General features: G+C 45.8%; 1 protein-coding gene across 1 annotated transcript in view; it reads right to left on the reverse strand.

The window, feature by feature from the left end:
• Positions 1-24,784, reverse strand: part of GNL2 (G protein nucleolar 2) — a 29,959-nt gene extending 5,175 nt beyond the window's left edge. The window contains exons 1-13 of the mRNA XM_079901438.1: positions 24,591-24,784; positions 22,812-22,896; positions 21,745-21,839; positions 19,475-19,614; positions 15,998-16,182; positions 12,007-12,073; positions 10,720-10,878; positions 9,396-9,509; positions 5,770-5,898; positions 4,949-5,053; positions 4,003-4,161; positions 3,681-3,794; positions 125-588 (exon numbers count right to left, since the gene is read on the reverse strand). Coding sequence (XP_079757564.1) covers positions 125-588; positions 3,681-3,794; positions 4,003-4,161; positions 4,949-5,053; positions 5,770-5,898; positions 9,396-9,509; positions 10,720-10,878; positions 12,007-12,073; positions 15,998-16,182; positions 19,475-19,614; positions 21,745-21,839; positions 22,812-22,896; positions 24,591-24,654 — 1,880 coding nt within the window. The 5' untranslated portion in view covers positions 24,655-24,784. The remainder of the gene's footprint in view (positions 1-124; positions 589-3,680; positions 3,795-4,002; positions 4,162-4,948; positions 5,054-5,769; positions 5,899-9,395; positions 9,510-10,719; positions 10,879-12,006; positions 12,074-15,997; positions 16,183-19,474; positions 19,615-21,744; positions 21,840-22,811; positions 22,897-24,590) is intronic.
• Positions 24,785-25,608: the final 824 nt, after the last annotated feature.

The raw sequence follows: 25,608 nt of genomic DNA on the forward strand, positions 1-25,608 counted from the left end.
AGATCACTTTTAAAAACCGGCAATACCTTCCCCTGCCCTACAAACACACTGGCTCCAATCCTCGCGGCAAGTTTCTGGGAAAGGAATGAGCAAACTGCAATTCGTGAGGAGATGAGGACGCTACCTGACTGCTGAAAACTTCTTAGCTTTGGCTTTGTTTAAAAACCTCTGGTACTTAGCAATCTTCTCATCCAGGGCTTGAATAACGGCCTTGGTGTTGCTTCCCGCGTGTTCTTCCTGGGACTTTGCGTAAGACTCTTCCTCTTCGTCTCCTTGGTACTCCTGTTCCTCCTCCTCCTCCTCCTCCCTCTCCGCGGAAAGGCTCTCCAGCTCTTCGTCAATATCAGACATCTCCAGAGGAACGAGGTCATCCCCAGAAAACTGAGGCACGACGTTGATTTTGCCGAAGTTCTGCCGGACCCGCGCCACAATCCGCTGCATTTCTGAATCGGCGCCACCGTGGCCGGGCTCCTCTTTTTCCTTCTCAGTGATGGATTCCGACTCCTCACCTACAGTGTCTGTGACGCCCTCTTCTGGGCTGTTCTGGGCTGTTTCTGTGGCCACTTCCAAAGATGAGGAGGATGGAAGCTAGTCAGGCCAAAAAGGGGTGGGGTGGGGAGAGAAATGGAATCAGAAAATGAAAATTGAGTCTCTTTTTTAAATTTTATTTTATATTGGAGTATAGTTAACAATGTTGTGTTAGTTTCAGGTGTACAGCACAGTGGGTCAGTTACACATACATATGTATCTATTCTTTTTCAGTTATTTCCTCATTTAGGTTATTACAGAATACTGAGCAGAGTTCCCTGCTGAATTTCTGAACTTCCATACCTTGCTCTCAAATGAGGCAGTCCTCTTCTCAGGACTAAGGGCAAGTGTCGAAAGCATGCACATCTGAGTCATATTGTTAATCTATTTTTAAGTCAATGTGCATTAAACCCTGAACCCAGCATGGAAGGATCAGAGGAATACAGCTACGGTCCCAAAGGATGTGCCAACCCTGAGTATTTAGCCATCAAAACCAGTCAACTCTACACTGTAGACAGGGGAGGTTCCCTACACTGTTCCTGGGGACTGCAAGGAATGGGGGCTGCTGAGAAAGCACATCCCAAATGAGCACACACCTTGGGACTTCCCTGGCCGTCCAGTGGTTAAGACTCCGTGCTCCCAATGCAGGGGGCACGGGTTCAATCCCTGGTCATAGAACTAAGATCCCACACACAGCATGGCCAAAAAAAAAAGAAGAAAAAGGGTAATTCCAAATGAGCACACACTATAACAGAAGAATGAAGGCCCAGCTGAATGCTGAGGGCGATCGCAGCACTAGTTTAGAAAGTGTGAGGGCAGAGGAGAGGCACTGAGGAGGCACTGAGGAGGCACCTCGAAGGAAGGAAGGTGTGAGGAAAGAGGAGGGAACCTCCTAGGAGCTCAGAACGAGCCCGGAGGCGGCCTGTTTCGGGGAAGGGGTGGAGGGAGCATGGGCTGGCGGCGCGAGCCCTCACGCAGCCGACGCAATTGTGCACTCACAACTGAGGCTCGCAGAACTCAAGGGATTTTCCAAAGGCAAAGGTGGCTGCGCGAAGCACTAACTGCATCAGGAATCCATGAAGTTCAGGAAACTGTATACAAATTCGTATGTACGTTTCCGTGCATTTTTCTGGTAAGGTGGATTTCAGCCTTCGGATTCTCAAGGGGGTTGCTGCCACCACCAAAAAGAGGAAAGGAGGAGAATCCCGGAGCGGGGGCGGGGGACGACGGACACTGACCATCTCAAGTTAACGACTAGACGTGGAGGAAGAGTTAGAGAAAGCCCGCCGTTCCCAGGCAGGGCCACACGGGAGCAGGGGCGGCCTCTTTGGGTCAGAGGCCACAGCCACGTGGCCCGCCCGCCACGTCCTCCCGGAGCCATGACACACCAGGCTCGCTCCGCCTCGCGTGCTGCTCCCCATGCCTGCAACGCTCGCCTCTCGTGACACCCGCGGAGCTCCCGCCTCCCATCACTCGGGCCCCCCCTCAAAGGCCACTTCCTCAGAGGCCGTCCCTGACCACCCCACGTACGAGGCACTGCTCTGCCTCCCGCAAACCCCCACCCCTGCTTTAGCCTCCCTCACAGCAATCAGTACGTTACATCCGTATCTGTTTACTACGTGTCTCCCTGCAGGACGATAAAAGTGCGCATTTATTTGGTCCTTGACCCCCAGTTCCTGGCACAAGAGCTCCTAAAACCCTTGGAATCTCCTGGGTTAAGACAGGGGTGTCTTGCTTTTGTTATTTGTAATAAGCCCCTCTCCCCCAAAGTTATGCTAATGAGATGACTGTGGTGGGACGTAGCTTCAGACTGGGGGCTGGTCACCGGAGAGCCCGAGCAATTGCTGAGAGGGCTGGAGGTTGAGTTCAGTCACCAGTGGCTGATGATCTGGTCAACCGTGCCTACATAATGAAGGCTGAACTTACACACCTTGCATACAAACCCTTAAGGACGGACGGGCTCTGGGGAGCTTCTGGGCTGGTGAACACACTGACGTGCTGGGAGGGTGGCCTGCCTGGAGAGGGCACGGAAACTCCACACCACCCTCTACCCCATACTTTGCCCTGTGCACCTCTCCCATTTGGCTGTTCCTGACTTGTATCTTTTGTAATAAACCGGTAGTCATAAGCAAACCACTTTCCTGAGTTCCGTGAGTCTTTTCAGCAAATTATCAAACCTGGGAACCTCTGCATTTGTAGTCAGCTGGGCAGAAGTGTGGGTAGCCTGAGAACCCCACCTGCAGCTGGCATCTGAAGTTGGGGTAGTCTTGTGGGACTTAACCTGTGGGGTCTGCACTAACTCTAGAAGTTACTGGACACCCAGTTGGTGTCAGAGGCTTGCATAATAGGTGTGGAAAAATGAAGGCTATTTGGTATCAGAAAACACCAAATACTCTTCCACTGGCACGTGTATGCGTGCGTGTGTACGTGTGTGTGTATACGTGCAGGAAGGCAGGGCCTCGTCCCGCAGTACTGGTTGTTTGGCGGTTTTAGTGGGGAGAAGGGAAAAGGTTGAGTAACATCAGTTTCAGATATGTTGATTTTGAAATGCTGGAGAAAATATTCAAACTGGAAATTTATAGCTGACAATGGAAACTCTGGGAATGGAGCCCGGTGAGAGAAAACCAGAGAAATATGGACCCAAAAGACTAGCATGGAAGCAGAACTTAAAGCCACTTCTTCAAGAGACTTGGCTGAGCTCCGACAAAGACCCTAGAAATAGACTTTCCCTGAGCATCCACTGTACCACTCTCCTTTCCCACCTGACCACGAGCTTCTTGAGGGCAAGGACCACGTTCGTTATTCCTATGCTCCCAGTTCCTGGCACATGGTTGGGCATAATGTCCACGAAACAAAAGCATCTTGGAAATGCCTGTTCTTCAAGCAGAAGAAAAGACACGAAAACCACAGGAGCACTCACATTTAATGAGCCCTCCTTTCTCAAGGCCCTGAAAACTGGCATTTACACTCAGGCTTCTATCATACATCTACTTCCTGGTCACCCCCCCACCAGGTCACAGCAGTGACACCCTGGGATGGGAGACACTGCAGCTGAAAGTTCTACCCTAAAGGGAGAAGACGGTGGTCCAAAGACACACCACACCCAGGTCAGTAACCATGCTTCCCCAGCGAGGGGTCCACCCTTCTCTTACCTGGGGGGCCACAGGGGGCTCTGCATTGGGCGGCTTGACAAAGAAAGGAATCCGGCCCCTCTGCCAGTCATTGAGGACCATCTTCCCCACAGTCCGCAGGTCAGGCTCTCCACCCTGAAATGTCGCAGGAAGAGGCCCAATTAAATTCAAACAACAAAACCACCTCCTGGTTTGGAAGCACGGCGGCGGTCCCAGTTGGCACCATCTACCTGCCAAGTTTCGCACTTCATACTGCTCACACATGCATATATAAAAGGTCCACACCACACACGCACACACCTGCAGCACGTCCCAGTCTGAATTCTCACAAATCCTGGCTTACCTTCAATAACTTCCCTGTTCGGAAAGCTAGCTTCTCAAGAAAGTCCTCAGCGTTCTCCCAAGAATCAATTTTGTATGTCTTGCTGATATATTCTGGCTTTGCTCGTTCAAGTACGGCACCAATGTGGTCTTCAGGAGTCTTAATTTTTTCAACTTGAACCTAAATGTTCACAGGAAAGCTCTTGCTTACAAACTTGATTATGGGAGGAGTGAAGTTCCCAGTGTTCTCTGTAACCATATCTGAAAACAGGTTTCAATGCCTCAAAGCAAGCGGGGCCTGGCAGGAGCTTGGCCTGGAGGTGGCGAGATGCAGTTGGCTGAAAGGAGCGCCATGGACAGCCGACCGCAGCCGCGGAGCCCAGAACTCAGCTCTAACCTCGGCTCACCACAAACTGACAGTGTGACTTCCGCAAGTAGTTTAAACTGGAACCCTTCGTGCTACTGACTTGCAGAAATGGTTAAAAGTCCACCCATCCCAGGACACAAAGAGAAGGGAATAGTTTAAGAAAGAAGGGGAGGAACCGCACAGGATGCATAGCCAGAAGCACTGGTTAAGGTTAAGTGGAACCATTTAAAGCCCTCGGTCGTCTTCTGAAACAAGTGAGGAAATGACCGAGTTCCAAAATGACTCAACCCATAAACCCATGAAGATGAATTATCTCTAAACATAAACAGGCCCTGCTTCCCTTTGGAGCCCGTGTGTAAACGACAAACTCTTTTGTGGGATGACATTGACCAGATATGCCCACGGTTCCACTAACTCCTCAAACAGGCTTAAGTGGAATGGAGAGACTGCCCTGTTCAGTGTCATGTTCCTCAAGTTTGGTCAGACAGGCTGACCCCAAACTGTCTGCTGAATGAGTAAAAAGCAAAGGTATCCAGAGTTCCCCACAGAACGCTGGCCCCAAAAGGCAAACAAAAGAGCCTCTCGGGACCAAAATACTCACGACTCCTTTCAGCACAATGTCCGTCTCTGAGTCCTCAGAGGGGTAAACCACACCCGGACAGTCGATAAGGAATATCCGGCGCATCAAGGTAATATACTGCCAGACCTAAAAAGCAGAGACTTCCCCAGGTCAATCCCTGAAAGCGATTTCACAAACCCCTGATGCTCAAGAAACTAGAGAGGGGGTAGCGGTCAGAGAGGAGCAGCCTGCTGCGTGATGAAGCTCCAAAGCTCCTCTCTTTGGGCCGTGCATGAGGCACTTCCACGAGGCATAAACCGTAGTTTCCAACAGCTAAGGGTCTAAAAATAATGCAGAAGCAGGATCTCCATCTAGTATTGTGCAATAATGTCCAGTAAAGCTTTTTCTGATTTTCAAAAGTACTCCTGGAAGCTTAATACTGTTTGGCCCCTGTTCCTTTCAGCAGAACCATGGTGCGCCCCAAATACCCTGTGTTCCAGGGTAGGACCCCCAACTAACAGAATCTACCCTAAAATTGAATTTTCTTTCTTAACCCAGGCACCAAATATTCTTGGGTTAGTTTTGTTTATCAAAGCAAAAGGCTGCAGTGACCATTTAAAACAGACTCAAACGGCACATACCGAACAATGCCAAAGTCAGGCAGTGGCACACAAAGTACTCTTAGTCTTATCAAAAAGGGCAGAAACAGCTCCAGGACGTTGCCAACTATTATATGGAGACTAAACTCCCAATGGCGATCTTCACCCAAGAGAAGCAGAGAGACATCTCCACGTCCTGAATTATCACCCTCCATGGAAGTAAAGTAAATCAAAGCAAGTAAGACCCCCTCGAGCCAGACATACCTTTGTTTCACCTGCAATGGGGGCCACATTGCAAACTTTCTTGGAGCGCAGTGTGTTTATGACAGAGCTCTTGCCAACATTTGGATAGCCAATGAACCCCACGCTGATCTGTTTCTTGTCAGTGTGCAACTGTTCAAAACAAAAGAATACACACCACATACACGCAGAGTGAACATCCCATGGGACAAAAAGGTTGTGTTACTTTGCTACCATAAAGAATACAGTACAAAACTATTGCTATGACTTGATTTAAAACCCAGACACGCACCACCTGCATAGTCTGAGTGGGCTGCGTACACATACTCTTTAAGAAATCAGAGGTGAGTCAGCTCCTCGGTCACTCACGTGAAATTACTGTTGAATGTTTTAAGGTTAAAAGTACGTAGGCTGAGAAACAAAGGAAGAAATAGCTTGTTAGTCATCAATTTAGAAGAACACCATCCACTGATAAAATGTCTTCGGGGAAGAGAACCTTAGCAGATGCAGCAACCGGCAATCCCACGACCCATCCCTCCTCTCCTCTGCACAAGATATTTTGCATTTTCACTGCTAAAAGTAAACAACAAAAGAAAAGAAAGGCAGCTTCAAAAACTAGATCACTGGGTGAAAGTCTCAAAGAGGCAGAGCTCAGGAAGAGTCTACAAACGGATGGGGACTTCTGACTAGAGACGGTGGACTGCACATCCCTGCCCACCTCGCTCCCGCCACAAACTCCTCTGGAACCACAGCCGTGGGAATTAACACACACACACCCATAGAGCCAAACATATAAAACCAAAGCATGCGCTGGAGATGAGACAGAACAAACTAATGTGTGATATTAACAGAAGACCCGCAGTTAAAAAGTAGTATCTAACTTGGCCCCACTACAAAATATGAAAGCTACATGGCTGCAAAGGTAGAAAAACTAAAAATGCAGCAAATATACTGCCAATGAATCAGGAAAGACCTTGGGAATCAGCAGTACAGACCCCTCTAAGGGTGGGACTGAAATCCAGAAGACTGACCAGTGGACCGTCTGTAGAAATAGTCACACCTCTCCTTCCCCTCCCTCGCCTGGCATGGGTGCCCAACTTCTCTACCCCAGAGCCTTAGGAGAGATAATGACTCTTTTGAAACCCTGCATGTCTGAAAATCTCTTTAATTTTCAGACCTGAAAGGGACCCTAGATTTAGAGATAACAGTAATTGAAAGCAAGTGTTCCCAGAGTGATTAGTTGAAAGTCTAAATATTGAATAGTACAACCCCAGCCTCCTACTCCCACTGAGTTCCCAGAACCCTGGCAGCCAGGTCTATATACGCCCAAGCTGGAGACAGGAAGACTCCTTTCTAGGGAAACTCACAGGCCCAGGAGTAAAGACCTACAGACGGGACTTCCCTGGTGGCCCAGTGGTTGGGACACTGTGCTTCCACTGCAGGGTACACGGGCTCGATCCCTGGTTGGGGAACTAAGATCCCACATGCCGTGCAGTGCGGCCCAAACAAAAAACAAACAAAAAACCCACCCTACAGACACTGACATCTAGAGTGTCCCCCAACAAAACACTGGGTTTCTGCCCAGTCACCTACAGTGAAATCTCTCATTCAACAACCCCACTCCCTGCATAAAGCCTCTCTAGCCTTTTTTGGTGGCTCTCTCTTAAATGAGTGGAGAACCAAGAATAACCAGACATCTGAAGTGTGACTCTACTAGAAAAGACAGAAAAACAGCAACTTGGAGGAAACAGTGTCAACGTACGGAAATGTAGAGGAAAATTTCCAAAAACCACTATCATTGTTCTCAGAGACAGAGAAGCCAGTGCATCCGTGAAACAAGAACAGGCTATAAAAGGGAGCAGGGCAATTCATAAACAAGAGCTTTCAGAAATTACAAATTAAAAGTGAGACGCAAAATACAGTTTGCGATAGAACAGCTAAATGATCAAGTCAAGGAAACTTCCCAGAAAACGGGGTAAAATGTCATAAATGTACTGAAACAAAGAAAAGATAAGAAAATTCAAGAATCGGGAATTCCCTGGCGGTCCACTGGTTAGGACTCTGCGCTTCCACTGCAGGGAGCACGGGTTCCATCCCTCGTAAGGGAACTAAGCTCCCACAAGCCGCGAGGCAAGGCCAGAAAAAAAAGAATGGAAATTCAAGAATTAAACCAGGACATAAAACCAAATTCCTGAACAAGAACAGAGATGAATGGGGGCATATGGCGTGGGGTGGTTTCCAAAAAACAGTACAGGACAAATAACGGACTAAAAGTCCCGTCCATGCCTAGCTCACTGAACAATAAAAGACCCACCTTAAAGCACATCATTGGGACACTGTAAAGCAGGAACTTTTTTCAAAAAGATCTCAGCCACAAAGGATTAGGAGTCCGAACGGTCTCAGATTTCTCAATGGCAACATCGGAAGCCAGAAAACAATGCAATGTGGTGTCTTCAGCATTCTAAGAAACGGTGTGAGGGTAGGATGAAGACATTTACAGACTGCAAGGTCTCAAAAAATGTTCCTTCTAAGCACTCCTTTTCAGAAAGCTTTTGGAAAACAGGTTCCATCAAAAGGAAGGAGTAAACCAAGAAAGAAGAGGGATCCAGTGAACAAGAACAACACAGGGAACAGCCATGGGAATCCCCCATTCAGAGGACGGGGAAAGGAGATCCCAGGAAGACCCGGCAGCAGCCTGGGCAGCAGCCAGTCCACCTGGAAGGGAGGCGCCAGACACTCTGAAAGTTCCCACGCTACCAGAGGATTTGGTGATATGCCAGTGACAAATAAAACGGAGCTAATTAACACCAGATAAAACAGAAGGTCCTATTAGAAAGGAATTAAAATCATAGCATTGTGGATCAGCAAGGACTGACACTTCAGTCATAATAACCTAAACACTAAATGAGTAATAGTTTAGCCAAATGTCGTACAAGGACAGAGGGAGTGGAGAGGGAGGACGGGGGTAAGAAACCTAACCCTCATTTTCCATAGTAGGAACTTAACAAATACGTAAAACTGAGGGGGGTGTGAGATCAAGAAACAGATTCATAAGCATATATAAAAAATATGGAAAAAAACACCAGAAGTAACAGCTATGAGTTGGACGAGTTCCTTCTGGGAAGTGGGGAAGGGTGGGACAGAGGACAGGTGTCCTTGTTAGAAGCCAGGTAAGATTCAATGAACACACAAATACAAAGTTGCAGGTACAGAACATGAAGCTGCGAGAACACGTGCTTTCAGGGCCTCCCTGAGGAACTAGCATCTGACCGGGGATCCGAGGCTGGGGTTCAGCAGGGTGCCTCCCAGGCAGAGGGAAGAGAAATGCACAGCCCGGGAGCCCAGAGTGGGGATACACTGTGGGGAGGGGGCCCGTCGTCATCATCGAGCAGAGGGTGGACCATCCGGTGCCAGGGACACGGCAGAAAGGGAAGCGACGTTTGTCAGGGATGGGGGTACAGGCTGAGCTACAGAGTATTTCAGAATCCCTGAGGCTCTGTGAGTGTTCACATCTCCAGAACACACTGTCCTCACTACCGAGAAGATGTGGAAGGTGAGGCTGGTAACTCTCTGACACACCCTGGGAAGAGAAATTCTCACACAAACCCACAGCTGTCCAACTCCAAGGGGGACAGGTCAGGTCGCAATACCTTTCCAAACTGCCGCAGAAGCTGAATAAATGCTCCTTTGCCAAAGGAGTTAGTAAGACTTGCGTGGAAAGCAAGCGTCGGGTAATCTTGGGAGAGGATGGCAACCCATCGTTTCTAAAGGGAGAAAAGAAAAGAAGCTGGTAAACTGTGAGCTGTTTATTTACAACATAGGAAGAACCAGAGCTTGAATAACAGGATGGTACTTCAAATACACAGTTGTCTAAGGAAGATGTTAGCTGTAAGTCTTTGAAATATTTTTTTCAAGTATGACAGTTGATGCTTTGTCTTTTTTTTTTTTAATTTATTTATTTTTGGCTGTGTTGGGTCTTCGTTGCTGCGCGCAGGCTTCCTCTAGTTGTGGTGAGCGGGGGCTACTCTTCGTTGTGGTGTGCAGGCTTCTCATCACGGTGGCTTCTCTTCTCACAGAGCACGGGCTCTAGGCCCATGGGCTTCAGTAGTCGTGGCATGCAGGCTCAGTAGCTGTGGCACTCGGGCGTAGCTGCTCCAAGGCACGTGGGATCTTCCCGGACCAGGGCTCGAACCTGTGTCCCCTGCATCGGCAGGCGGATTCTTAACCACTGCACCACCAGGGAAGCCTGTCTTTTGTCTTATAAACACAAAACAATATTCCAAAAATGCCTTCACTGCTACTAAATGCAACTAATGTAACATAATGTGAAACAGACCTGGGGCCTCGGCAGCCACCTCTTCTGAAGGGCACACACCATTCATCCTATGGGCACTACAGCTGTCCCACTGCCAACCATCAAGGGTCAAAGGTAACTGCCCAGGACTTCCCTGGTGGTGCAGTGGGTTAAGAATCCGCCTGCCAATGCAGGGGACATGGGTTCGATCCCTGGTCCGGGAAGATCCCACATGCCACAGAACAACTAAGCCCGTGTGCCACAATTACTGAGCCTGCGCTCTAGAGCCCGCGAGCCACCAACTACTGAAGCCCGCACGCCTAGAGCCCGTGCTCTGCGAAAGAGAAGCCACCGTGATGAGAAGCCTGCGCACTGCAACGAAGAGTAGCCCCTGTTCGCCGCAACTAGAGAAAGCCTGCGTGCAGCAACAAAGACCCAACACAGCCAGAAATAAATGAATTAAAAAAAAAAAAAAAAAGGTAACAGCCCATCATCAATGAAGCTGATTTTAGTTTTGTTTTCGATGAGGACACTTGAATGACTACACCCTCAATAGTGCAGCACCTTAACTGCTGCCCCAACTCCTAGAGACCACGACACTGACTTATTCATGGGTAACTCAGAGCCTGCAGAAGCCGTGTGGCCTTGGTCATCTGTTCTGCATTAGCAACTGTACTTACCGTTGCCCAGGTTGGAACAAGGTCACATTTGTTAAGAACAAAAATGAGGTGTTTCCAAGGTTTCTCCTTTTTCAAGTAAGTCTCAATGTGAGGGGAACGGGTACCCATGGGATCTCTAGCATCAAGAACTTGAACTACAACATCTGATGAATCTATCACCTGCAAATTCAAAGAGGCAAAAGTGACTTGCTACAGGAGTACAAGGGCAAAATGAAAGAGAGAAGACATTTAAGGGAACCTGGGAAAAATAAAGCAACAATAGAGATAACCTCTCAACAGTCTTATGAGGAGAGCAGGTGGTAGCCAACCTCAAAGCCCAGGGATCAGTACTCAAAAAATTGTTTTCATCCTGTGAGTATCTGAAACTTGTTGAATTCCAAATAGAACTAGCTTGCATGAAACCAGTCTATTTCACGACTGCTATGTATTAGTGAGCAGAACCATTTACTTCTTTTTTAAAAAAATATTTTATTTATTTATTTATTTGGTTGCACTGGGTCTTAGCTGCAGTTCGAGGGCTCCTTAGTTGCAGCAGGCTCCTTAGTTGTGGCATGCGAACTCTTAGTTGCTGCATGCATGTGGGATCTAGTTCCCTGACCAGGGATCGAACCCAGGCCCCCTGCACTGGGAGTGCAGAGTCCTATCCACTGCACCACCAGGGCAGTCCCTCATTTACTTCTTAGACCTCTAAGCTTCCATGTTATAGATTTTGAGTATTTTACAAAAAAACTAAAAAATTTTGTGTGCTTTCGTGGTACTAGTTTCCTATCATGTTATATTTAATTACGTGACTATGCTTGAAAGTCTTCGTTACCGAGAATATTACTTGAGTGCGGACCTAAGACTCAGCCAGCTGAAGAGAACTAGACCGGGACTCAGGAGACACAAAGCCTCTTGTACTAACTACCTGGGTAAGCTGGGGAAGGTATTCAAGCTTTCTAGACTTGAATTCTCACCTGTAAAATGAGAGGGCTGGACTAAGTAACTCAAAAATTCTCATGCAGCTCTAACCATGTATAATAAATCTCAACAGGAATATCATTTTAGCAGGTAATCCAGAGAAATATTAACAGAGAATATGTGAATCTATGCAATGTGGTTGTTACTATTATATGAGTAATAAAAAAATCCAGTTATCTAGAACAATGGTAGTACGTGCATGGACATATCCATCCTGGAGGTGGAATTTGTGTTGACAGAGCTTCAATAGATCCAAGTCAGTTTTCTCATATATAAGATCATGAAAGCCAAAGGAACCACTCAGTGAGACAGAATTTAAAGTCTTACCTTGTAGAGTTCACCCCATATTCTTTTAGACTGTCCCTTTTTATATATCTCTTCTTGGGCTTCATTTCTAAATAAGAAAAGACCCAAAGTGAGCAAACGAAGCACTATGAAGATTAAAAGGATGTTTCAGGGAAAACACCATGTGCCAAGGGAAAGCGGTATCAAAACTAGTATCAACATCACTAATTATTAGAGAAATGCAAATCAAAACTACAATGAGGGGCTTCCCTGGTGGCGCAGTGGTTGAGAGTCCGCCTGCCGATGCAGGGGACACGGGTTCGTGCCCCGGTCTGGGAAGATCCCACATGCCGCGGAGCGGGTAGGCCCGTGAGCCATGGCTGCTGAGCCTGCGTGTCCGGAGCCTGTGCTCCACAACGGAAGAGACCACACCAGTGAGAGGCCCACGTACCACAAGGAAAAAAAACAAAAAAACAAACCTACAATGCGGTATCACTTCACTCCGGTCAGAATGGCCATCATCAAAAAATCTATAAACAACAAATGCTGTAGAGGGTGTGGAGAAAAGAGAAGCCTCCTACACCATTGGTGGGAATGTAGATTGGTACAGCCACTATGGAGAACAGTATGGAGGTCCCTTAAAAAACCAAAAATAGAGCTACCATATGACCCAGCAATCCCACTCCTAGGTATATATCCAGAGAAAACCATAATTCGAAAGGATGCGTGCACCCCAATGTTCACTGCAGCACTATTTACAATAGCCAGGACGTGGAAGCAACCTAAACATTCATTGACAGAGGAACGGATAAAGAAGATGTGGTACACATACAGAATGGAATATTACTCATCCATAAAAAGGAATGAAATAGTGCCATTTGCAGAGATGTGGATGGACCTAGAGATTGTCATATAGAAGTCAGAAAGAGAAAGACAAATATCGTATAGTATCATTTATATGTGGAATCTAGAAAAATGGTACAGATGAACTTATTTGCAAAGCAGAAATAGAGTCACAGCAGTAGAAAACAAACTTATGGTTACCAAGGCAGGGAAGGGGGGGTAGGATGAATTGGGAGATTGCGACTGACATCTATACACTACTATGTATAAAATAGATAACTAGGGCTTCCCTGGTGGCGCAGTGGTTGAGAGTCCGCCTGCCGACACAGGGGATGCGGGTTTGTGCCCCGGTCCAGGAAGATCCCACATGCCGCAGAGCGGCTGGGCCCATGAGCCATGGTCGCTGAGTCTGTGCGTCCGGAGCCTGTGCTCCGCAGCGGGAGAGGCCACAACAGTGAGAGGCCCACGTACAGCAAAAAAAAAAAAAAAGAGATAACTAATGAGAACCTACTGTACAGCACAGGGAACTCTACTCAATGCTCTGTGGTGACCTAAATGGGATGGAAATCTAAAAGAGTAGATATATGTATATGTATAACTGATTCACTTTGTTGTACAGCAAAAACTAATACAACATTGTAAAGCAACTATACTTCAATAAAAATTAAAACAAAACAAAAAAAACCAACTAGTTGTAGACGGACCAAAAACTGACTTAATTTAAAAAATGACTATATCCAAATGCCCATTGACAGATGAATGAATAAAAATAAATGTCATGTATACATAATGGAATACTGTTCAGCAATACAAAGAAATAAAGTACTGATACACGATACAACATGGATGACCTTGAAGACATTATGCTAATGAAATAAGCCAGATACAAAAGGACAAATACTGTACAAGTGCACTTACGTGAAGTACTATTCAAGAGAGAAGTCAAACTCATAAGAGACAGAGAACAGAATGGTGGTTGCCAGGGGCTGAGGAGAGGGGGGAATGGGGAATTAGTGCTGGATGGGTACAGAGTTTCAGTTTGGGATGATGTGAAAAAATTCTAGAGGTGGATAGTGGTAATGGTTGCATAGCCATGTGAATGTACTTAATGCCACTAAATTGGATGCTTAAAAATGATTAAACTGGGGCTTCCCTGGTGGCGCAGTGGTTAACAATCCACCTGCCAATGCAGGGGACACAGGTTCGAGTCCTGGTGCAGGAAGATCCCACATGCCGCAGAGCAACTAAGCCTGTGAGCCACAATGACTGAGCCTGCGCTCTAGAGCCTGCAAGCCACAACTACTGAGCCCGTGTGCCACAACTACTGAAGCCCACACACCTAGAGCCCGTGCTCTGCAACAAGAGAAGCCACTGCAATGAGAAGCTTGCGCACCGCAATGAAGAGTAGCCCCCCACTCGCCGCAACTACAGAAAGCCTGCGCGCAGCAACGAAGCCCCAACACAGCCAAAAATATATAAATAATTTTTTAAAAAGATTAAAATGGTAAATTTTGTTATGTATATTTTACCACAATAAATTTAATTTTAAAAAAAGCAACTATAATTAGGCAGTCTGTCACAGAGAATTATGAAAAGGAATCTGAACCATAATCCACACTCCACAGCTCCCACGTAGAGTGAAACTTTCTTGATAAGGTTGAGAATCTGCTCATTTACTAGCCTCAGAGACATTTACCCAATGTCCCTGGAACAAGAATAGTTTTGTTTCTCCCCCACTGCCGACTGTACCCTTTGGAGGTGGAAAAAATTCAAATCAGCAGAAGCATACAAGTCCAAATAGTTCTAAGAATAAATGAACTCGCTGCCTCTTTTTGCTTGGCCTCGAGTGCCTTGACTTTACCTCTAGGAGGCCCAGGGCTAGCGATGGACCGAGGACAGCACCAAGGCAGTGGCACTGCAGGCAGGGGACAGCACCTCTCCGCTAGGGCACCTCAGGAACACGTGAGGGAGAACCAAGAGAACTAAACTGGTAAACCCTTTCTGGAGGGTAATAAGGCAGCCGCCTATCAAAAAACTGCATATTCTTCAACGGCATTTCCCCTAAGAATTTATCTTTGGGGAACAATTAAGAATGAGAAAGAATTAGTCACATTGATGTTTTACCTTAGAGTTGTTTACCATAGGGGAAACCTCTGAACAGCATAAATGTCTAACCATGGGACTGGCCACAACAAAAACCTACTCTGACATGAAACATTATATCACTGTTGACTAAGAACTGACATGAAAAAATATATTATTTTTCTTTTGTTTTGTTTTTTGTTTGTTTGTTTGCGGTATGCGGGCCTCTCACTGTTGTGGCCCCTCCCGTTGCGGAGCACAGGCTCCGGACGCGTAGGCCCAGCGGCCATTGTTCACGGGCCCAGCCGCTCCACGGCATGTGGGATCTTCCCGGACCGGGGCACGAACCCGTGTCCCCTGCATCAGCAGGCGGACTCTCAACCACTGCACCACCAGGGAAGCCCCTGGAAATATATTCTTAATAATTTAGAAAAATATATTAAAATAAAAGCAAGTTAAAATACAGTCTTAAAGTATTATATTTATAAATAAAAACATCCAGAATAATGTATATATATACATATATATCCTTAACTGATCCTTGACCTTCTTTTGGGTATGAGCCCCTATGAAAGTATGATGAAAGTTATGGATCCTTCTTCTCCTCCCTTTCTCTATAAACAACAAAACTCCACTTCTTTTATGCATGTACATAAATTTTCCATATTATCTTCAGAGGGTCACGGAAACCTCAAAGGCCATCAGTGAACTCCCCCCACCCCCAGTGGTCCAGAGGAAACCCTGATATTCACCAAAATATTAACAATGCTTAACATAAGTAGTGGAATTATGAGTGCTTATTTTCTTTTTGCTGTATTTCCAATTTAACTATATTTTAAAAATTTGTCTATGATAGAATACACTGTTATTATTATGAAGAAAGTGTTATTTATTTTTATTTGGGGGGGAATTAAGAGACCAATAGTAAACAAGCCACCTTAAATTATCTTTAGTCTGGCCCCAACCAGTTTCACTAATTTTTCTAGTCTAAGGGAAGATCTCCACCTATGAGATACATCACCGAGCTTCTTGCAGGTAAACAACTGTAAAGAAGATGTCCATTGCAGAAGAGCAAATGAGGAGATATGCGTGAACTTTAAAACTGTACCTCACACCAGTGTCTTCAGCTACCAAGTCACGATCCTTCCCCTGGTCATAGCTCTCAGTGGACACTTCTGCATTTTCTATAAGTGACTGCATATCACTTGCAAATAAATTTGGTCGCTTCCTCTGTGCTTTAGGGCCAAATGTAGTTTCAAAGCTTTCAGTATCAAGGATGTGCACCTTTGAGTTCTAAAGAGAAAGGAGAATTACAGGTAACACTAAGCAAAGCACTGAGAAAAAGCAAAAAGTTCAAAACCTATCTGGGAAAGGCTTTCTGCTTTCATTTTTGCAAAGTTCAACCCATACCAAAATCTACAACATGGACGCAGCCTGACTTCAAATCAGAAATTCTTGTTTAAATAGCAAACGCACTTGTTCCCCTCTTCTGAAGGCTCTGTAAGCTTTCCTGGAGAAATACAAAATACAAATAGTCAAAGCAAATATGAATAGCTGGGTGTAAGACTTGCCAAAAACTCTGCTTTATTTCATTTATCATAAACTTTAGTCAAATGTAATTACTGCTACAACGCTGAAAATTAACTTCTTTTTTCTGACCTTTTTTTTTTTTTTTAAGCTTTCTAACAAGTGCATAAAATTCGCCAAATTCACAGATTTTTGTCAAGGATGATCATGCTCAAATTTGTGAGGTTTTTTTTAAACCAACTGTAGGGCCTCCCTTGTGGCACAGTGGTTAAGAATCCGCCTGCCAATGCAGGGGACGCGGGTTCCAGCCCTGGTCTGGGAAGATCCCACAGGCTGCGGAGCAACTAAGCCCGTGCGCCACAACTACTGAGCCTGCACTCTAGAGCCCTCGAGCCACAACTAGTGAAGCCCGCACGCCTAGAGCCCGTGCTCCGCAACAAGAGAAGCCACCACAATGAGAAGCCTGTCACCACAACGAAGAGTAGCCCCCGCTCACCTCGACCAGAGAAAAGCCCGTGCACGGCAACGAAGACCCAATGCAACCAAAAAAATAGTAACAATAAAATAAATAAATTTATAAAAAAAAAAACCAACTGTAAATGCCAACTTTTTCTTGGAAGTTAATTTCTTTCATGGCTAAAAGGAATTGCTTGCTTTGTAAGATGCATTTTAGTTTCAGATAACATTTTTCCTAATTTAGGTAACGTTTTTATTAAATGCACATGCAAAGTCTTCAGATGAAAAACATCTAGCAAAAGTCCGAAATAATAGTTTAGATGTGATAAAAGGAAGCTGATCCTAACTAGAACTTGATGTGCCTGTAAAGGAGTTACAGGCAGAGGAATTTTTGAAACAGGATGAAAGTCAAACTCTGAGTTAGGATCTATCACGTAACAGTATGTTAACAGCCGGCAGAGAATATCCTCAAAAAAAACAAACACCCTCTGCCCCCCAGTACAGGCTCCTCTGTAAGCACCAGCTACGAAACACGGAAGAGAGAACAACCCAGTGGCTTCTGAACTTAACAGACACCTCTCCAACTCCTAAAGATCCTTAAGCTATTATCAGAGACTCTAACCCATCTCTCAGTTTAGTTTTACTCACTACGCTCCAACAAGGGAACACCCCCAAACAGAACAGTCACGTTTTACATGAGAACTAGGTTCTAATGTCACTGGGAAAATTATGATCAAGTTATCCTTGAAAATCTCTCAGCCTATAACATACAATATACCTGGACCTGTGTCTATAAACCTGTACCTTAGTAAGTACAAGGTGGTAATATGTCTATACACTAAAATATAGAGACAATATAAGTTACAGTATTTCCACTGTAGTACTGCTACAGAAACACAGTAATTGTAATGCACACACAGGTGAATGTGCAAAAGTTAAAAGCATATCTGGGGCTCCCCTGGTGGCGCAGTGGTTGAGAGTCCGCCTGCGATGCAGGGGACGCGGGTTCGTGCCCCGGTCAGGGAAGATCCCACATGCCGCGGAGAGGCTGGGCCCGTGAGTCACGGCCGCTGAGCCTGCGCGTCCGGAGCCTGTGCTCCGCAACGGGAGAGGCCACAACAGTGAGAGGCACGTGTACCGCAAAAAAAAAAAAAAAAAAAAAAAAAAAAAGCATATCTGATTTGACTCCACTGTGCAGCAAATCTCAGAATCAGATTTCATAACGAGTAGTAGATATTGCACTAAAAATAAATAAAAAAAAAGCATATCTGATTTGACTCCACTGTGCAGCAAATCTCAGAATCAGATTTCATAACGAGTAGTAGCTATTGCACTAAAAATAAAACAGGTAAGGTTTTGCAAGGCCAGAGCAGAAAACTCATCAGTTACTCTGAGTACCTGTCTGCACCAAAATACAAACTGCTGCAGCTGTGGGCCCTTCATTCTATGCGTCAGACATTTAAGCACTGAATTTTAGAAGCACTGAACAACTGCCACGGGCAACAAAGCAGTAAATCCATAGTAGAACTTCTCTGTTCTTCTCATAAACAGGAGTCAATAGTTTGTTGAAAGATGGCTTTAGGGAGGACAGAGAGAACAAAGGAAATGAGCAACTTGTCTGTCGTTCATGAATTACACTCACGTGTTTCCCTGAAAGAAAACAGTCACTCCACTAATAGGTGACATTCTTCTAGTCTGTCATAAAACAAAGCATAATTGACAAAACCTGAGGCAATAACCAGGCCTTGGGTTTTACTTTGTTCTGCAAGTAAACGCTTTTCTTTGAACTGTTTAATCCGTGTTTAATCCATGTATGCATGTCAGTGTTTTCTTCCCCTCCTCATGCTGGAACTGAAGCTCTGCGCTGTACTTATGTACATTTTTGGGAATTACTATTCAAAGCAAGTAAAAATGTGTAGGCAGGCATTAGGCCATTTCTTTGGTTCCGTGTGAAACTAATTCCAGTCAAGCCAGATTCGGTCTTTACTGCACTTCTAACTTCAATGATTAACGACCAATCTGACTGGCACCCTTTCCTTCAGCTGAAAAGACTCTCTAAGGAGCTCTCAAGAAGCTGAAAGTGCTCAACACCAAAGGTCTCCCTCCTACCAAGCCAATCCTAATTCTATGTTTCCCCAAAGTCTGATGGAACCACCACTTAAACAAGCTTGCTTACCAAAAACATTTAAAAATAGTATTGCTAACAGCCATGATCTATTTAGGTCTAAGTCAGTGGTGGCCTAAGTGCTCGCCATGTGCCAAGAGCCTCACTGGATGTTTCATCTGCATCCGGTCACCCGAGGAGGGGGTCACCTTGACTTACCCGTCAGGGAAGTGAAAGCTCGCAGAGAACCCTAACTAAGGCTGCGGGAAGGGACGGAGCAAAGATTAAAATTCAGGCCTGACTCCCAAGCCTGTGCTTTGGGCCACTACTATGCCACTGAACTTCTCCGACAGAATTCGGTTCATGCTAAAGGTGAGACCCCTAACAAAGGTGAAAGGAGAAGTCTCGGAAAGCAGGCACTATTCTCTATGGAAAAACAAGAGCAAAGTGTGGTAGAGAGGGATGTGCACGGGTGGCCGGGGACATCCTCCATCTTACATGAGGCCGGATTCGATCATGGAGAAGAGACATGGGTAACTTGCTTTGCTTCATGACGACTTTGTATGGATCCTTCAAGACCGTGTCCATTTCCTCTTGAAATTTTTGTAGCGATGACTGCTTAATCACACGTGTGTTTCCTGTTTTACAAAGAATGTTGCTGTTTAATAAATAGCTCCTTACAACTTCCGCCTCCATCTTCCCAGGGACACAGTGAAAGGTAAGATTTTATTTATTTTTATTTTTTTAACATCTTTATTGGAGTATAATTGCTTTACAGTGGTGTGTTAGTTTCTGCTTTATACCAAAGTGAATCAGTTATACATAGACATATGTTCCCATATCTCTTCCCTCTTGCGTCTCCCTCCCTCCCACCCTCCCTATCCCACCCCTCCAGACGGTCACAAAGGACCGAGCTGATCTCCCTGTGCTATAAAGGTAAGATTTTAAATTGCCCTCACTCACCCAAACACCTGACACATCCATCCCACGTAGCCATTTTCAAACTTAAAAGAAGGAAAAAAACCAGAAAACAAAACCCCAAAAAACTGCCTCTCCTGCACTCTTACACTAAGAACTAATCCACCAACCCAGACACACAAAGGGTTTCAATAGTTCTCCAAGTCCAATTTCCTGACTGGATGAAACTGAAAAATAAACATCACTGAATGGAACTGAGATCTGACAAATGTCCTACTTCCTGCTACATCTGGCAAAGAAATTTGGAGCCAATCACAGCTGATCAGTTAGCATACTCAAGGGAATCCCGAAGCACAGCACCTAAGAGTCACAGCTCTGGTTTTTAGGGTCATTAGGGTTTGAAGGCACTATTAAATTAACCAACAAAGCCCTGCAAGGGAACAAAATGAAACTATATAACACTGCTTGGAGAACACCTTGGAAGTGAGAGATCGTATTCACTAAACAGCGCATTGCAGCACAAATGCCAAACTCAAGGTGAAGACGAACACACTGGCGGGGATGGTGACAATGACAGCGGTTAAAGCTTCTATTGTACTACTCGCTGGACTCTATTCTAGGCACTTTACATAAGAGTATTTATTCATTTAATTACCACAACAGTCCTACGCAATAGGTGCTGTTTTTATCTTCATTTTACAGATGGAGAAATTGACGAGCAAACTAAGAACCTGACCATGGCCCCAGATATGGCAGAACTAGGCCTCAAACCCAGGGCGTCTGGATCTAGTGTCACCGGACCTTGCCACCATGCTAAAGGCCTCTTGAAGGAGTTCTCTCGGACACTTTTCTGTGCTGTAGTTTCCTAGGGGGTACCAATCCCACCAAGAGACGTACGAGATGTGCAAAGGTAGGCGCCATCTGCCCTCCAGAAGAGAGATCAAGCAGCAGGCAAAGAATGTCGTCTGACCATCTGATGTGCCCACACAGCTGGCAGTGGCTGAGGGAAAGGCTGAAAGCCCCCACAGAGATGAAGGTGGAGTTTCCAAAGGAAGAAATCCTGCTTCCCCAAGGCCTCTGGAGATACGCTATTCATTCCTGGGAAGGACCAACGAGAGGTCCTTTCATTGTCACTCAGTCCAAATACAACCCACTAAGAAAAAGTGTTTCAGAGGAATTTTAGACTAAAGGCACAAACACGCCTGCAAGGCACCTCTCAAAGCCACCTCTCCAGGTGACTGGAAATTAGGAGAGGAGAGTTCTAATGAATGCTAGTCATTAAGGATGATCTCATCTGTCTAAGAGGTTCACTCACGGTGAACAATGATGGGCTCTTTTCAAAAAGAAGTCATTTATGGAAGCCACCGCCACGACTTTTCTCTGCACTTTTCCCACGGTGGGGACTTCTTGTCTCATCCCTTTCTCATACTGTCCTTGGCAGTTCCCCTCACCCCAGATACCTGCCTCTTATTTTTATTTATTTATTTATTTTGGGCTGCATTGGGTCTTTGTTGCTGTGCGTGGGCTTTCTCTAGTTGCGGTAAGCGGGGGCTACTCGTCACTACAGTGTGTCCAACTTCTCATTGTGGTGGCTTCTCTTGTTGCAGAGCACAGGCTCTAAGGCGCACGGGCTTCAGTAGTTGTGGCGCACGAGCTTAGTTATTCCATGGCATGTGGGATCTTCCCGGACCAGGAATCGAACCTGTGTCCCCTGCATTGGCAGGCGGATTCTTAGCCACTGCGTCACCAGGGAAGCCCCCAGATACCTGCCTTTTAGATACCTGAACATTCTACCCTTTTCCATACAGCACACATTTTCTAGGGTAAAAGTAGCAAAGGACCACACTCACCAAACCACTTAATGTTCGGCTCCACTCTCGCCACTGTGCCAGAAGCCACCGTTGACTGATACTGCAGAGGCTTAATCACTTTACCACGGCTGTTCCTGAATTGAGGAAGTAACAGATTTGGGTTGACAACAGAAGAAAGGCTACAGCAAAGCTGGGTTTACAGAATACGCTTTCCATCAAAAGGACCTCTTTTTTTTTCTCCTTCCAGTTTTAAGTGATCATGAAATACAGATTTTGGTAAACAAAAAGTACTTCTACATTCAAAACAGACTGCCCCAAAGCCACTTAACCTCTTGCAACAGAGCACGTAATGATTTCTGCTCGATGAATAACGACTAATGACCATGTTTAAAAATCTGTTTACTGTTTGTTTGCTTTAAAAAAGAAAACTGCATACTTGAGTCTTTTTTGGATAATTATTTGAAGGCTAGTTTAAATGAATTTTAAATAGAGGGTGATTTTTGCTGGAACTCGAAATTCTAAAACAAACTGCAGAGTAGGTGACTAAGGCGGATTACGTTCATTGACATTTGTGTTTTAGACACATCTTTTAGAACGGATGAAGAATCCAATTACCAAACAAATTGAATAAGACAAAATAAGACCAGGTTGCAAAATGCCACACTCAGCAAGCCCCTGTGGTAGAGGCTGCCTCAGCACATCCGAGTTGTGATGAGTTTCCAAGTGCCACAATGTTGTGATCTAAAGTTTGTCATTAGAAAAAACAAGTTTTCCGGCCGCTTTCATGACACCATCCTACATGCTTTGTTAAAGAAAAGCAGATTTCTATCTGACAGATTATGTACCTTGAGATTTAACATGCCATTTGTGTAGGCCGAGGCTGTGAGGAACAAGGCTGTTGTACAGTACAGTGACACAATCACTATTTCACCCCCTACTGCGCATGTCTTTAACCCAAAATTCAGTTTATCATATAAAACGGTATTTGAAAATACACTACTCCTACCTGGGGAAAGTGGGGGTGGGAATATCAAAGGCTTAACAGGTGTCAGCTATAAGTCAAGGGCAGGAAGAGAAGGGGAGAGGACACCAGCGCCCACACTCACCTGCGCTCCTTCTGCCTGTACATATTCAGGCGTCGGATTGTGGCCCGGTCCCTCATGTTTTGGCCTCCTGCTCCCTCAACTCGATCTAGGAAACACAGAAGTGGAATGCACACTATTTGATAGCCAACAAGTCTAAGTATAGCCATTGCTTCAAACACACCAACTAGTTCACTCAAAGCAGGCAAGCTGCCACCTCACTGCAAAATCTCCACTTTCTCCACGTGTTGCTCCAACAAAATCATTCCTGGAAGCTACATGGTATGACAGAGTTGACCTAATCTGGAACCCTCCGTAGGACTGTGTTTGAAAATGATAGTAGGTAATGTTTCTGAGCACTAATTACGGCACTGTGCTATCCACATTCTAGGCATCGTCTCATGTAATCCATGCAACAATCCTACCAAGAGGGATGCATTCTCCCCATTCTGCAGGTTAAGACACTGAGGCTCAGTGGGCAAGCATCTTGTACAAAGATCTTTTGTACAAGAGCCAGAATTTGAACAAAAGCATCAGATCACCATCTGTGCTCTTAACCACTAAGACACCTACCTCTGGGTCTCAGTTTAACAAATACTGAGTGCCTGCTACAGGCAAAGCATCACGAAGACTACGATTCTGATACATAAGTGTTCCTAATGTACCAGTTTCTTAATTTCCTAATGTTTGACCTTAGTTTTATCAACAGCAAAATAGGTAGTAATTCTTGCCTTACATCTCAGAGAGAAAGAGAAGGACAAATTAGCATAGTAATACCGGCTTAGCTTCTCATTTGGGGATGCCTTTAAGTCATCTGTCTTGAAGTCATGCAGTAGAAAACTGGCAGAAATCACAGGACTGGCAGCTCTACTGCTCACTACGTGTGCCAGCTGTGACAAGACGCTTCCCCTATTTTGGCTCAGTCTCTTCACCTATAACATCATGATCTCTAAGGGCCTCTTCAGGTCTAACGCTGTCAGATCCCAGTCTACACAAACTGAATAACTTATCAGCGGTCCAGGTAAAACATTCAACATGAATTAAAATCAAAAACTTTAGGCCATATTTTAATATGTTTTATTAACTAAACCCAAATGGAAGGGACTCCCCCAAAGGCTATCTTGTTCATTCTGTGGTGGAACCTCAACAAAACTCATACACATCTTCAGAAACATCTTTACTGAAACAATCGTACTTATCTGGAGCATCTTCTATGCACTTTACCGGATGCGATGATTCCAAGATTTGAAATCCAAATCATCATGGGATGATTCCAAATCTACTAGCCCTTTCTCATTTAAATGGTCAAAGCTAAGGTGGTAGGCAAGTGTGGCCAAGCGTAAAGGGCCAGCTGGGTCAGGCTACATCACTTTTAGTCTGACTTTGTCTAATTTATAGTACTTCTAGTAATTCCTTGAGCTGGAGAGCTGGACTCATACAAGACTGAACTATATTGGGGGAGGGGCTTCAACACCTGACACACACACGGACCCAAGAAGAGGTCAAATTTAAGTGTCCCTTCGAACTCAGAGCTTCCCAGTCTCTGCACCTCACAGGTGGAGATGCCCCATGGCTGCCAGGCCTGAGTGTTCACTTTCCTGGCTTTAGAGCTGGTGCCTGCCATCTAGCCTTGACAGGCGTGCAAGACTGAGCCCTCCTCAGGGCCTATAAACAAGTAATCATCTTCTCCCTTCTCATCCCCAAAGGCCACTCTGCTTGAGGTCACTCCAAGCAAGGCCACCCGTTGTCCCTCCCTCCAAGCTTCCTCCAAGCCCCACCCTCCGCGAGCCCCGCCGCCCGTACCAGGATTTGTGCTGGCTTTAGAGGGGTTGATGGTGCTCCGTCCTTTGTACTTGGGCTTCACCATCTTGCCGACGGGACGGGGACCGGAGCGTTGGGTCCGGCCTACGTGGGGTAAAAGAGCTCGTAACTTCCCAAGCCGGGACGAAACAACCCGCCCGATCCCCGCTGGACCGCGTGCGCGGGACTACGTCACTTCCGCTCGCATCCCTTCCTTACCCTGAACGACTTCCTGCGAACGCGAGGCGCGCGCCGCCGCACTCCAGGCTCCGCCCCCGCCCCGGCCTCTTAGACGTCGCCCTGCGTCGAACCCCGCCCCTCTCTCTCCCTAGCAACCACCAAGCTGCCCTCCATAGCAACCGCCCAGTTACCCTGGACGCCCGGCCTAGAACTCCTAGTTGGGTCCACCCTCAAATGTAGATGCCTCTTCCCAGGCCAATGACAGAAAGTTAAGTTTAATTATCTTCTGAATTTGTCCTCTAAGCCCTTCCAAAAGTGGCCGACTACACAGCAGCCAAATACCAATGAGATCTTGTCACCCTTCTGAAAACTCCAACAGCATATCATCACTCTCAGCGTTAAAGGAGAGAGAGAGAGAGAGAGAGAGAGAGAGAGAGAGAGAGAGAGGCAGAGAGGGAGAGAAACTGAAACTCCTTGCTATCCCTAAAGAATTTTGCATGATCTGGTCCCTGCCTATTTATTTGACCTCATTTGTACCTTCCACTCTCTGGTTATTCTGACATTTACACTGGGTATTCCTTCTGCCTGAATCATCATCTCCCTAAACCTTGCATAGCTAGTTCCTTCTGGTCATTCAGTTCTCAGCCCAAATGTCACCTACAGGTAGGGCTGCAAAATTTAGCAGATAAAAAACACAGGATGCCCATGGGACTTCCCTGGTGGTCCAGTGGTTAAGAATCCATGCTTCCACTTCAGGGTCCCGGAGTTCAATCCCTGGTCGGGGAACTAAGATCCCACATGCTGTGCTGTGTGACCAAACAAACAAACAAACAAAAAAGCC

This window comes from Stenella coeruleoalba (assembly GCF_951394435.1).
Source record: "Stenella coeruleoalba genome assembly, chromosome: 1".
Taxonomy (NCBI): domain Eukaryota; kingdom Metazoa; phylum Chordata; class Mammalia; order Artiodactyla; family Delphinidae; genus Stenella; species Stenella coeruleoalba.